The following is a 13,582-nucleotide window of genomic DNA, read 5'->3' on the forward strand; positions in this document are numbered from 1 at the left end:
TCCTCTCTTTCCCCACTCTCCGGAAAGTTGCCCGTCGGTTGGCACCGGCGGCCGGCGCCACCGGGCACGGGGGGAGTATGGCAAGATCCACGGGCACACTGGCACTTACTTGCATGTTATACAGCCGGTCCTGACCTTCTTGGATCCTTTCCTCCCTGAATGCGCGGGCTGAGCGCTCGAACCGGGTGAATCGTCGTTGAACACCATATCGATGCTTCTCCCACTCCACTTCCGTCGCTTGGATCCGGTTCCCTCGCGCTGTCTGATGGTCTTGTCCTACTATAGTAAGTGTGTTGATCGAAGAGTGGTGAGACCGAACAGGGTCCGAGGATAGACTTTAGGGCGGGGACGAGACGCGGCCAACGCCCCCCATATAATAAACGCAGGTGAGAGTCCCTCCAGACCGTCTTCTCCGATGGGTACGAACCAGGCGTGTTATTGCTTAAAATGGTCGTTTAAGGATCTGACCATGCCTGCCAGCCGGGGGTTCCGCCAGTCATGGGCAAGACGGGTGAGATGGGGCAGGAAGGGGGTCTTACTTGGAGGTGCGGGTCCTAGACTCCTAGCCTTAGCGGTACCCGTGGCCATGGGTGTGAGATTGTGCCGCACGGGGATAACCTATCACAGTAGTAGACGATTTGGCTGTCCCGGTCTCGCGGGCGAGTTGCTGGGCAGGGGTATGCACAGAATCCATGGTATCCGGCCTATGGACATCTACTGTGTAGTTGTACCACCCGTAGCTGAGTTCTGGCAGTTCTGCAGCACTGCGGCAGTGTTGAACGTTAATCGACCAATATGACTGTGAGCCTGGCACTGCCGATTGCAGGATCCATTTGACAGCGGAACGAGCACCAAAGAGGCGATGTCACTCTCGCTAACAAGGTAACTACTAGTACCTAGCACTTCTTCGTACGTCGTTGTACCGTAGCCAATGGAAGTGAAGAACACCGGCAGTCATGGAAGCAGAGTTCAAAGTACTTAAATACCAGGCAGTGCAGGTATAGAAGGGCGAAAACATGCTCGTTGGAAGTGACGTGAGGAATACTGGCCCAAGTTCCAGGTTCATCTTTCGAGAGTTGTCGCATATTGGGGCTGCTTATTGATGGGAGGCAGTGCTAGGTGTGAACCTTCCACGGATGGAAGGTACGATGCAGTGTTCTCGCACTTCTCGAGAACCGTTCCTTCCAATCTCAGCCCTGTTGCACCATGCTGCTGTGGGGTTGTGGTGGGCCAGCCCTAGGCTAAAGCCCGTCAAGCGCACGAGGTGGGCCCGGACTCCGGGGCCGTCAGGTCTAGGAAGATACCACTCCCCTACCCGTAACTGCCAATTGCCGGCCACATGGTGCCCGAAGCGGAGGGAGGCGCGGGGAGGAGAACCGGCGGCCTCGGGGTGAATCAATTTCTTGAACGATTTGGCCAGGACTGGACACTCTCCAAGTTCGATCAGATCTTGAGTATCAAGATAGGTACCTTACATATTCGTTGCATTCGGGGGTCAGTTGTGTTATTGTGTCCGTAATAGTAAGCGTTCAACAACGGAGTTATTACCTTATTTCCAGTCCGCCACAACCTGTACATACTGTACCTCGGAGACGAGATTATTAGGTGGCCCTTCCACTTCGTCCTGGCCATTTCAGGTCTCTTGGTAATCATTCATACAAGCATACTCTCGCTTGAGCCCTACGCAGGCATGGGGATTTACAGTCTGCCTGCAGTCACTCCATCCTGCAAGGGTCTTTTCTCACCACCCACTCTCCTGGACAGCGCATGCGCCCAGCCGGAAGAAGCTTCCATGTTGGGTAGCTGCCCTCTTTTCTTGGCGACGGAGAACGGAGATCAGCAGCACGCTAACGATCGAACGCCACGATGGGTCAGGTATAGGTATACTATGAACCTGTCTGCGCATCACTACCAGCGAACACGACCAACAAGTCTACGGCAACGGCTTCGGTGCGGGAGAAGCCGTTTGCTCTCAGTCGAGGGAACAGCTCACGAATTGTGGTGCCTGATCGGGAAGGGAGATTCGGCCATGCTACGCCTCCATGCCGCGTATGCTCCTCCGCACACAAGCAATTGCACACCAACCGGGACGGGGCGCTTCGTAGCCAATCGCATTGATGGAGGCGCTTCTGGACCGCGATACCGCTCTCGCTCGAGTCGCTGGTCATAACGGTTTGGTATGCCGACTTAGGTACTGTGTACCGTCTGCTGTCTCCCCCACGTGGTGCTTGCCCGGCGTACCAACGGTGGTGGGGCTGTTGGTCTCGCTTGCGGTTCTCTACATACCTAGTATTACGTTGGTACAACACTGGTGAATACTGCATGAGGTATCTGAACCTGTTAGGTGTGATGCGGTCTTCAGAGGCGTTTAGAATAATGATATCAGCCAGGCCTGACGACTCCATTGGTTGGTGGCAGCCAAATTTCCCGGTGAAGCTGTGCCACTTGGAACCGTCGTCCGATGGATGTCAAAGGATCGGCGCAGGGTTCCTCAGGTTGGCGGTGTCTTGAAGGCAGATATATTTCTGAAGCAGCTCGGGAGATGTGAAACCCGGTAACCTACTCGAATCAACGGCCTTATGTCCGCCCTCGCGGCGTTGTTGCCTGCACACTTCGAGAGCTTACTTGATGCTGGCCCCATGCCTTGTTCGCACCTCCCACGCCAACCACTTCGGGGGTTCGCCGCAGTAACTACCTACCTAATAGTCGAAGCAGTGTACTTCATGTTCGAGAGAACACCTTCCCATCGTGGCAGTCCTCCTCTGTCGTGGGGACTCTCCGCCGATGTGAAAGCGAGTTGTGTCGATGTCTGGTCGTCAACTACCAGCTAGATGACCGATGAGGTTGAGTGATACGTCGGGAAGGTCGAAGACCCCAGGTCCTTTACATACCAAAACTCCCCATAGACCGACACAAAGTTGTGTTCGCTGCGTTCATTGAGGCTTACTTGTGGCTATCTCTCCGGCCCGACATCGGTTTGTCCTGCAAGACCATCGCAAGTCGGTCTTGCGCCCAGGCACCGCATGTTTCCGTCTTCAACTACTCGCCCAGCAGCAAGGACAAGCTGTATGCGGACGGCAAGACTACCATTTCTAGCTCCAGTGTTACCTCAGCGATGGCTCATAGCGCTCAAGTCAACTCCTTGATCTCACCAAGACACTCCCGCCATGTCAACAAAGGGAGAAGTGTCATTTGGCGGTTTCACCCATAGACACACATGATTTGGAGAGGCTGTGGTACTGGGTCAAGGCGATCAAGCCCATATTGCCTTCTATCCGCAGAGCTCAGGTCAAGTGTATGGCACTCGGTACTCTGTGTCCGCAAGGACAGAAGGTTCTCAAGAGCAGCTCTGCAAGACGAAGTCTGGAAGCAGGAGTCTCGAGTTCCAAACCGAAACTTGCTGCTCAACTAACACGGCAGGTTGCCGGCAAACAAAACTGCGCCTAATAAGTGACCGCGGGACCATCTGCAGTCTGCAGTGGCTTTGACCAATACCGAACGTTTTATCAGTGCGAGTACCTTGCCATCTAGACAGACTGAGGCTGGTATCGATAGCAGCTAACTTCTGGGCTTGTGAAGTCACGGTTATTCGCGGGAGGTGAATGCCAGAATGGTGATGAATCAATGGTGTCGTCAGAGGCCTTCAGAGACTGCAGTCGCACGGGCACTCTATCTATGCGGTACGGATGCGCCATGCGTCAGAAGAGCGGATGAAATGAGCATTTTCTACAGTTCGATAGAATTCTTGACGCCATGGTCGCCTCAGCAAACGCCGCATTTACTCAGCAGGCTCCAAGTTTGTTGAATCGAAGCAGTTGGAACGCCCCGCTTTCTAAGCACCACGGCGAATGATTGGGCCCGAGCATCGAAGCTTTGGCCACATCTCACGTGCTGGCGCACAGACGTCGCCGCCCAGGCTCCGCAAGTCGTCATCTGTATGGCCGCCTGAAGTAGTTCGCCGCCGTTGCTCCTCCAAACCAGAGGCCAACCTACCGACTTAAATCGCCTCGAACATCCAACGAAGGCCGCCACATTTAAAGGCTTTCCTCACCACCAAAATTCTTCTTTCTCCCAAACGTCCTCCCCCATCAAACTTTCATCCGCTGCGTTGTGTGAGACAAACTTCTTCTCGCAACACTCTCAGCACACCTTTCTTGACCCCTCCATCTCCGCACTTCACACATCCGAGCGACAAGATGGCTCCCGAGCCTGATCATCACGAGCAAAAGAAGAAGGTCAACTTGACGTAGGTGACAATCCGGTGATGTCCGTACATTTTGGAGGTGCATGGTCGACTGACCAGCGATTTAGCGATGCGTCCGGTGCCGAACGCAAGGATGAGGATGACACGGCTACTGCCATCCTAAAAAAAAAGAAGAAGCCTAACCAATTAATGTATGGAAACCAGCGTCCAGGACTTTCTTGACGACCAGCTGACGAACGGTAGGGTCACCGACGCTGTTAACGATGACAATTCCATCATCGCACTGTCGAATAATACCATGGAGGCGCTCCAACTGTTCCGTGGCGACACGGTGCTGGTTCGGGGAAAGAAGAGAAAAGACACGGTTCTGATCGTTTTGGCGGACGATGATTTGGATGACGGCAGCGCCCGCATCAACCGGGTCGTCCGCCATAACCTGCGGGTGAAGCACGGCGACATCATCACTATTCATCCGTGCCCGGACATCAAATATGTGAGTATCAAGCCACAGCAGACAGCCTCAACCACGGTACTGACAGCCAAACTAGGCCAAGCGTATTGCGGTTTTGCCTATCGCCGATACCGTCGAGGGCCTCACCGGGTCCCTTTTCGACGTTTTCCTTGCTCCCTATTTCCGGGAGGCCTACCGGCCCGTTAGGCAAGGCGATCTCTTCATCGTGCGTGGCGGCATGAGACAAGTGGAGTTCAAGGTCGTCGAAGTCGACCCGCCCGAATATGGTATCGTGGCCCAGGACACGGTTATCCATTGCGAGGGAGAGCCCATTCAGCGTGAAGAAGAGGAGAACAATTTGAACGAGGTCGGATACGACGACATCGGCGGCTGCCGTAAGCAAATGGCTCAGATCCGCGAAATGGTCGAGTTGCCGTTGCGGCATCCGCAGCTTTTCAAGTCTATCGGCATCAAGCCTCCTCGGGGTGTACTCCTCTACGGCCCCCCGGGTACGGGTAAGACGTTGATGGCTCGCGCCGTCGCCAACGAGACGGGCGCGTTCTTCTTTCTGATCAACGGTCCGGAAATCATGTCCAAGATGGCGGGTGAATCGGAGTCGAACTTGAGAAAGGCTTTCGAGGAGGCCGAGAAGAACTCCCCGGCCATCATCTTCATTGATGAGATTGATTCAATCGCTCCCAAGCGTGAGAAGACGAACGGCGAGGTCGAGCGACGTGTTGTGTCTCAACTCCTCACGTTGATGGACGGCATGAAGGCGCGGTCCAACGTTGTGGTCATGGCAGCGACCAATCGGCCCAACTCCATTGACCCTGCTCTGCGGCGTTTTGGCCGCTTCGATCGTGAAGTTGACATCGGCATCCCCGACCCGACCGGGCGTCTAGAGATTCTTCAGATCCACACCAAGAACATGAAGCTGGGAGATGACGTCGATCTTGAGCAGATCGCGGCCGAGACACACGGCTATGTTGGTTCCGATATCGCCGCTCTTTGCTCTGAGGCCGCGATGCAGCAGATCCGCGAAAAGATGGATCTCATCGACCTTGATGAAGATACGATCGATGCTGAAGTCCTGGATTCGCTCGGCGTCACCATGGACAACTTCCGGTTCGCCCTGGGCGTGTCCAATCCGTCGGCTCTGCGCGAAGTCGCCGTTGTCGAGACTCCCAACGTCCGCTGGGAAGACATTGGCGGTCTCGAGACCGTCAAGCAGGAGCTCAAAGAGAGCGTCCAGTACCCCGTCGACCACCCGGAGAAGTTCCTCAAGTTCGGTCTCTCGCCGTCTCGCGGTGTCCTGTTCTATGGCCCGCCCGGTACGGGTAAGACTATGTTGGCCAAGGCTGTCGCCAACGAGTGCTCGGCGAACTTCATCTCTGTCAAGGGTCCCGAGCTGCTTTCCATGTGGTTCGGCGAGTCGGAGAGCAACATCCGTGACATCTTCGACAAGGCTCGTGCGGCTGCGCCTTGCGTCGTATTCCTTGATGAACTGGATTCCATTGCTAAGGCTCGTGGTGGCTCTGTTGGCGATGCTGGCGGTGCGTCCGACCGTGTTGTCAATCAGCTCCTGACAGGTAAGGCAGTTCACGTCAACCCTTCCCCTTCACTACCTTTATATTAACAGTGTGACTACTTTAGAAATGGATGGCATGACCTCGAAGAAGAACGTCTTCGTCATCGGCGCTACCAACCGACCGGAGCAGCTTGACCCTGCGCTGTGCCGTCCCGGCCGTTTGGATTCGCTCATCTATGTGCCTCTGCCCGATGAGCCTGGCCGCTTGGGCATTCTCAAGGCGCAGCTGCGCAAGACCCCTGTGGCTGCCGATGTTGATCTGCAGTACATCGCTTCTAAGACTCACGGCTTCTCTGGTGCCGATCTGGGTTTCATCACACAGCGTGCCGTCAAGCTGGCTATCAAGGAGTCCATCACCGCGGAGATCCAACGGACCAAGGAGCGTGAGGCTGCCGGCGAGGATGTCGAGATGGAGGACGAGGAGGATCCCGTTCCCGAGCTCACCAAACGGCACTTCGAGGAGGCCATGCAGATGGCTCGCCGCTCCGTCAGCGACGTTGAGATCCGGCGGTACGAGGCGTTCGCTCAGCAGATGAAGAACGCCGGTCCTGGTGCCTACTTTAAGTTCCCCGAAGGCGGCGCCGGGGGCTCAAGCAACAACGGCGGTGCGGCCAACTCGTTCGGCGATGCCGGTAACGACGACGGCCTCTACGACTAAGCAGCGCACAGTCGCCTGCGCAGTCCGGATAGGCGTGCTTGGCGCTATCGGAAGGAGGTTCTGACATCTTTGTGTATTTTAAGTTTTTCCTTGATAATCATGAAATCATGATTTCACGTGATTGATCGCCTGCAGAGAACCGGGGACAACACCACTGGCTACAGCTAAAGCTAGCTACCTTACTTCGCCTGTCTTTCCTGGCTAGATGGATGGAATCGATTGCTCTGCTGGGCCTGGGAGGCGGAGTTCGGTACTACCTTAGAAGGAGGTCCGTAGATCATGGGAAGACAGGTTCGTTCAGGTAGTGCACTCAAGGCAGTTTATAGATTGGGACCTATCACTATCCCCGTTTTGACCTCAATGCTTGTGGCTCACCCCTTATCTCTATGTGTTTGGCCTTGTGTTGGTTCACACGGCCTGAGCTGACAGTTTGTGTGGCCATGGGATCCAGCACCATCCTCCAGCCAGAAAGCAGACTAGGCATTAACTTACAGCATTTCTATTAAGCTCTCACATTACCTACCTTATTATATCAGACTTGCACCGGAGCGTGTATCCGTGGGCAGTCCGGTGGCAGTAACTTTGTGGAAGACACACAGGATGGAGGCAGCGGCATCAGAACGTGACACTGCGAGCTGAGATGCAATTCAAGTTACCCTTGCAGGAGGAAGATGTCGTAAAATATGCCATGTCGAACAGGGCAGGGTGGATAGGGAGCTGTGGCTTAAAGGGAGATATCATATCATATAGACTTGAGCCTTGTTGTTATTATGTACATAACCAACTAAAGCCTGAGCTGAAACGGGGGCGAAGTTTGTCTCCCCGGCATCTACCGATGACTACGGAGGACCAGGCATTCTCTTCAAGTTGAGAGATACTGACCAATACATCGAGCCTGGCTTCTGGGCGGAGACTGGCAACTAAAGGAAATCATGATCGTCTCTCTCATGGCTGATACTATTTACACCTGCTCCCCGTCCAATCTTGGTACTGTTCGGAGGGGTTATCTTTGACACGAGTCGGCATTACCGGGGCAAGCATGCCGTGCCCTCCTGCGCTTCATCATCTAATTCCCACCTAAATCCAGTTGAGTCTCCTTAGTGGTCCCCTTTCACAGCTCATCGGGTGGGTATCTACCGCATCAAAGCCTAGGACCTCTCCCCCATCGAAACGGCTCCGCTTAGTGGTAATTCTCGGTCGCGCCGCGCTGCTAGTAGCAGCAGCCGTCATGCTTTGTTGGGTTGAGGGGGTCACACGTGGTCGTCATTTGCGGTATGCTGTCGCATCCTGTATAGTCCCGCATGGAGAGAGAATATTGATCCGGTCGAACTTGGCTCGTCCCCTCGTTTGCCCCGGCGTTGCCATTCTTGTTGTTTTCGCCGCTGCTTGTCTCCTACCTGCGGGACTCGGTCTTCATGTCGTCCCGTTCTCGTCTATCTCGCAAACCGACTCCAGGCATTCGCGGGTTACCTTGAGTGCTTGTTCGACGACGGACTGGGGGACGGCGAGGCTGGGTCTGGCGTTGCTGCCGACGCCATTGATGCCTTCGCTCTTTCGGCCATTTACCCCACCGCTGCCGTTCTCCTCGGCATCCCCGTTGGCGGCCTTGCTGCCGTTGGCATTGGGAGACAGGGCCGTGTCTTGCCGGACGTCTTCAATGACGCGGCGCAGCAGGGCGGGGAAGGTGGTGACGTCTCCGGAGCGGAGGAGCGCAAGTGCGTGATTTTGTATGGTTGTGGGCCAGTTGGAAGGGTGGGCGTGCAGCGCGTGGAGGAGGTGTTCTTGGATTCTGATAGGGAGCAGCGTTAGACTTGTTTCGAGGTGCCTTCGCATGGTGGTGTGCCCTCGGAGACGCGCTGAAGACGAGGCAAGCTTACTTCGTAACATGGCCCTCTTTTATTAGTATTGAGTTGATCTGCGATCTCAAATCTTGGTCGAGTGTGGCTGCGGTGTAGTTGGCAGCCGACGAGGGCACCTTGACGGGTGTGGTCGGGTTTTGGCTCGACATCGTTCTGGCAGGGTTGAGGAGGCGAGAGGTACAACGTGCGGGAGATGGTCCGGAAGTGAAACTCTCTGGTGTCTATTCCGGCTCCAATCGCAGGCAAGCAGGCCAGGCTTTGTTGGCGTTTGCTTGCGTGTATGAGCAGCAGCAGCTTGACGGGACTCTTGCTGCTTCAAGTTGCACAATGCGGCGGCGCTGAAACCTCCTTAAGAGAGCTGGAGGACACCCCGACTATGCGAAACTGGGGTATCTGTATCTGAGGGCTTGATTACAATCGGAGCGTAGCCTGGGAGCAGAAACTGATAAGTCAAAGGTTGATAGAAGACGCGTGTGGCAAGTTGGCGGTTCGCTGAATGCTGCGCGAGGCTGTCGCTGCTCTAGCAAGGCTGAATGTAGCTGACTACACCCGCACTGACCCGTTAGTTAACTCGACGGCAGGCCTGTGCGCCTCAGCTTTGGCACCTCAGCCCCACTTAACCCCGCCCCACTTCCCCTTCGTGGCAGGAATCAACAAGTTCTGCTGAATTCCTCAAAATGTTCACACAAAGACTAACACTAAAATGTAGTTACACAATACAACGATCTCATATGGAGTCCAGCCGAGACTCATCGAGGACTGCTAACCAGCCCAGTATTACTAGTTCGGCACTTTACTACATCCATTGGCACTAGTACAAAGTACTACAGTACGTACGATACATACTCCCAGGACCCATTCTCCCAACCGTGACCCTTCATCAGTAACATAGGGCATGATAGGTGAAGGGGGTTATCACTTCATCTCTACCCGTGTCGTTTCGTTCTGGTTTATTCTGACCGGCCCCCCCTTTTGTCAGCCTTGGCACTGGGGGCACACCGGTTTGATGCCGTGCCACGTCGTCTGGCCTGCGATCATTCACAGGATATCAATATCATGCTGCCATGCTGTCTCGGCTGAAGGTAAAGCATAGTGGTCTCCAGGGCTGTCGGATAATGTCGGGTATTGACGCAGTTCGAGAGGCTGCTCGTTCGGAGACCGGCTGCGCTTACCACAACTCACCTGGTAGGTCACAGTTGAAGTTGTGGATATGTTGCGGACTTGTGAGATTGGATCTTTAACTAGTACACAGTAGTGGTTACACAGCAGCCAACAATATCGGTGCAATTCCTCCTGGGTTGGATCGTGCCACCTCATGCTAATGGAAGAGGGGTTCATGTGCAGTTCTAGGTGACAACCCCTGTCCTGCACAACCCCTTTTTTTCCCCAGATCTGTAGGGTGTAAACACCACCATCATCACCAAGGCGATGAGTGCAAGCTAACAATGGAGGTCAAGAAACCGCTACTCATTTAAAGACCCGGAGCCTAGTGAGACTTCATCAAAACCAAGGTACAGTACATGTATCTGCATTCCGTACCTAGGCAGCTACCGTGTTATACTTCTGACGCTTCCACTTTCTGGGTGCTGCCAGCTCCCAACAACGGAGGGCCCTGACATCCATTGACTGTACGGGCAGGTATCGTATGTACAGACAAGGCATTTTCTATCTGCAATCCAGATCCGATCAAATTGAGGGTCCGCCGACCTTGGGCGATGTATGACGTGATTTGACCATGCTAGGAAGGTTTTAACGACCATGACTTCAAGACTAATAAAGTACCAGGGGGCATTCTGTCTCAGGGCTGCATCCGGCTATCTATATGCCTATCTAGTACCTACTTCAAGGTATAGTACTTCGCGCACATATATAGCCCAATCTCGCACTTATTATTTCCCCCACCTCCCATATGCGAGGTCCCGCATTCTGCAAGATCCAACTCTGCGGGTCTGGTTATTAGCGCCGGTGGGCTGCCACACTGGCAGACGGGGTGTGTAGGGGAGGAGAGGGGTCCGGCATGTGTCCCAACCAGTGCCGTTGGCGTGCTGGGACGGGGCAAGGACGAAAGAGGAAGCGGGGTGGGCGTAATGGCTGCAAGTTGACCAAGGCAGGTAGTTGGTGGGTGTGTGAAGAACTGAAGATGTTGGCTGAAGAGGGGAGAAAATGGGAGACCACTCGGCCTCGCATGCATGCATAAAAGGTACCTTACCTTAGTCACATTATTTAGGCATCTGTAGGTGCCTTAGGTCGCAGTCCGTCTATTGCTAGCAATGAGCGCATCTGAGACAGGATGGATGGACAGGAAGGATTTCCTAAGTAGAATGAATAGCTTGCTTAGCCGCGACGCCCGCCGGGCCGCCATGTGGTTGGTTGGCGACTAAAATAAAGGAGGCATTACCGGGTCTGGTTTGTGTGGTGGGACGGGCTGCTTCACTGTGATTACGCTGGGCAGCTATACATACCTCAGCAACAAAGTGATAGAAACAGACCTGGTCGGGGCCGTGCTGGCGGACGAGGGCGATACGAATGGATGGAATATGCATGGATGGATAAGAGGAGAGGTAGGTAACTTCTCATCAGGTCGAGAACTACGAGAGTCCTCATCATAGGCGGGGGCCATCGGACAGCAAGACAAGCTATAATAGGACATACCTTAGGTACAATACGTAAGGTACCCAAAGAGAATATAGATGGCCTGGCGAGACCGTAGCTGCAGCCAACGCAACCCACAACGCAACGGCCGTTCTCGACCGCCTCCCGTAACATCTGCAGTGGGCCCCGATTCGGAAGTGGGCGGCTCCAGACTCGGAACAGGTTTCTGAGTGGTATTGTATTGGGAAACATCAATGATAATGACCCATTGGCGCGCTTGTTGTGTTGGTGGTCGAGGATGTGCAGTAGAGTGCGGTGAAACTGGAAGCAGGGGGGTTTGTATGAGGCTCTGCACATCAGATATCGTGGCACTACTAGCCTTGCTATGTATTTCAACCACAAACTTACATCGAAGAGCGCCAGCCTTCCCCAAGCCACGTGGTTGTTCTGCACTCTTATAAACAAGCCTATACTATCAGGGTGCTCTCAGAAGGCAACTCCATGTGAATAAATAGTCGTCGTAGAACTGTGTCATCTAAAGGGGAGGATTCCCCTGAACTAGACCCGTCATCCTGGGACTTCAGATGTGAACAAGCAAAAATCAGATAGATGGAGGACGCCGAAGGCGAGGTTAGGAGCCGCACATGGCCCTTCGCACAACAGGAATGATGCGATCTGATCACAGTTATAACCCACGTCCAGGATGATTTATGCTTAGGAAAGGCTGCGTAAATCCGTGAATCTGGAGACGACAATATGTGTCGCCCTTATAGAATGCCCAATGTCCTTGCATGCTGTATAGCCATTGTCATTCACAATGACTGGCATACGGGGACTAGGTGTGAGTGCTGCCGTAAAACAATGTGCGCCTTGCTACAATGGCCGTGAGCCTATTCGGAGCCGGAACTCCCTATTCAGCGGGCCAGGGCGGAGCGGACCCGCGCAGGACCCGGCGACGCGGAGCCCGGCGCGCCGGAGCACTATTTCTACCTCCAGCCCAGTTTCTTCTTCCGAACTTCACGGAAACCAGCAATCCTCACCAGAAGACCACCCAGCACACTACCCCTTTTCCTACAAGAATAACGATGTCGGACACGGCCCCCGGTTCGCCTCGTCGTCCGGAGTCCCCTGCTGCCCTGGTGGCGGAGGGTTCGGCTCCGGCCACCCGCACCACAACCGGAACAGCCGCCGCCGCCGCTCACGCTCCCGCTTCTGCTCCGCCCTCGCCGGTGCGCAGCACCACCACCCCCATCGCCAGCACCACCTCCGCTCCCGCTGCCTCAACCACGCCCTCTCCGCCCCCGGAGCTGACTTTCGCGCGGCAGCCAGTGCACCGGGCTCTGGGACCTCGCAGGAGCGAGCTGACACAGCAGCTCCGGATCCGGGCTTTCGCTGCCCGTGCTGTCTTCAACCATTCCGGCCCTGCCATCTATCCCGTTGTGCAGGCCCCCCCCACCCCGCCTCCCACTGCCCCGGCCACCGCCAACCCGCAGCTGTCCGGGTGGTCGACCGTGGTGGCCTCCCAAGCTTCGCAGACGGAGGAGGTGAACGAAGGTGAGTTGTCTATCTCCTTCATTCGTCCCAAAGTGCCTTTGGAGCTAGATAGGGGATGAACCAGAAAGGAGCGCCCAGGGCTCCCTTTGGGTTGTGTATTGGATGAAGGGGTCCGCTGCGTGTCACTCACCCGGCTCCATCATGTTGGGACTGGGGTGAACAACCATTCTTGGCACAATAGTCACGCATGCGATCTAGGGGCAGATGCTTTCAGGACCATTGCATGCTAACAGAACTTCACCACCGCAGCACTCCTCAGCCCCAGCGCGACAGTAGCACCCATCCCCATTCCGGGGGCGGTCCCCCGGCCCAGGAAGCGCCAGGTCAGTTGCTTTCAAAGACCTATGTGGTCTTCACTCCTGTGAACGCTCGCTCACACCTCTTCGCAGAACCCGGGCGATTTCGACGAGGAACCGTCGGTCCCGGGCCACTGGTCGCCCCGCCGCTGAAGAAAGAGTACGAACCCCCTCCTGCTGTCACGGCACACTTGTACTGACAGCTCACTTTGAGTGGAATAGGCGGACGATTGCTAGACCCGGAACATGGGGGAGGAGAAAAAAAAGGGGGGGGGGGGGGGGGGGGGGGGGGGCGGCGCTGCGAAGGAAGGGAAATGGTTCAAAATCTTCGAATGGATGGCGCCGCAGGACAGCGGCTGGAAACTTTTCTTGCTCCTCGG

General features: G+C 55.1%; 3 protein-coding genes across 3 annotated transcripts; 2 read left to right on the top strand and 1 right to left on the bottom strand.

Moving 5' to 3' along the window:
- Positions 1-3,963: 3,963 nt before the first annotated feature.
- On the top strand, positions 3,964-7,260 carry B0T15DRAFT_422194 (P-loop containing nucleoside triphosphate hydrolase protein). The gene is made up of 5 exons (XM_062865566.1): positions 3,964-4,246; positions 4,312-4,395; positions 4,448-4,697; positions 4,753-6,244; positions 6,309-7,260. The coding sequence occupies exons 1-5, from the start codon at positions 4,197-4,199 to the stop codon at positions 6,899-6,901; spliced, it is 2,469 nt and encodes an 822-aa protein (XP_062718024.1). The 5' UTR covers positions 3,964-4,196; the 3' UTR covers positions 6,902-7,260.
- A 1,054-nt stretch (positions 7,261-8,314) lies between these two features.
- Positions 8,315-8,909, bottom strand: B0T15DRAFT_514292 (uncharacterized protein; the record flags this gene model as incomplete). Its single annotated transcript, XM_062868108.1, has 2 exons — positions 8,315-8,690; positions 8,779-8,909. 2 exons carry the CDS (start codon positions 8,907-8,909, stop codon positions 8,315-8,317), a joined length of 507 nt encoding a protein of 168 aa, XP_062718025.1.
- Positions 8,910-12,048: 3,139 nt separating this feature from the next.
- Positions 12,049-13,002, top strand: B0T15DRAFT_298080 (uncharacterized protein). Its single transcript, XM_062863784.1, has one exon. It carries the CDS (start codon positions 12,170-12,172, stop codon positions 12,908-12,910), a length of 741 nt encoding a protein of 246 aa, XP_062718026.1. The 5' UTR covers positions 12,049-12,169; the 3' UTR covers positions 12,911-13,002.
- The last annotated feature ends 580 nt before the right edge of the window (positions 13,003-13,582 follow it).

Source organism: Chaetomium strumarium, assembly GCF_033439665.1.
Source record: "Chaetomium strumarium strain CBS 333.67 chromosome Unknown B0T15scaffold_7, whole genome shotgun sequence".
Lineage (NCBI taxonomy): Eukaryota > Fungi > Ascomycota > Sordariomycetes > Sordariales > Chaetomiaceae > Chaetomium > Chaetomium strumarium.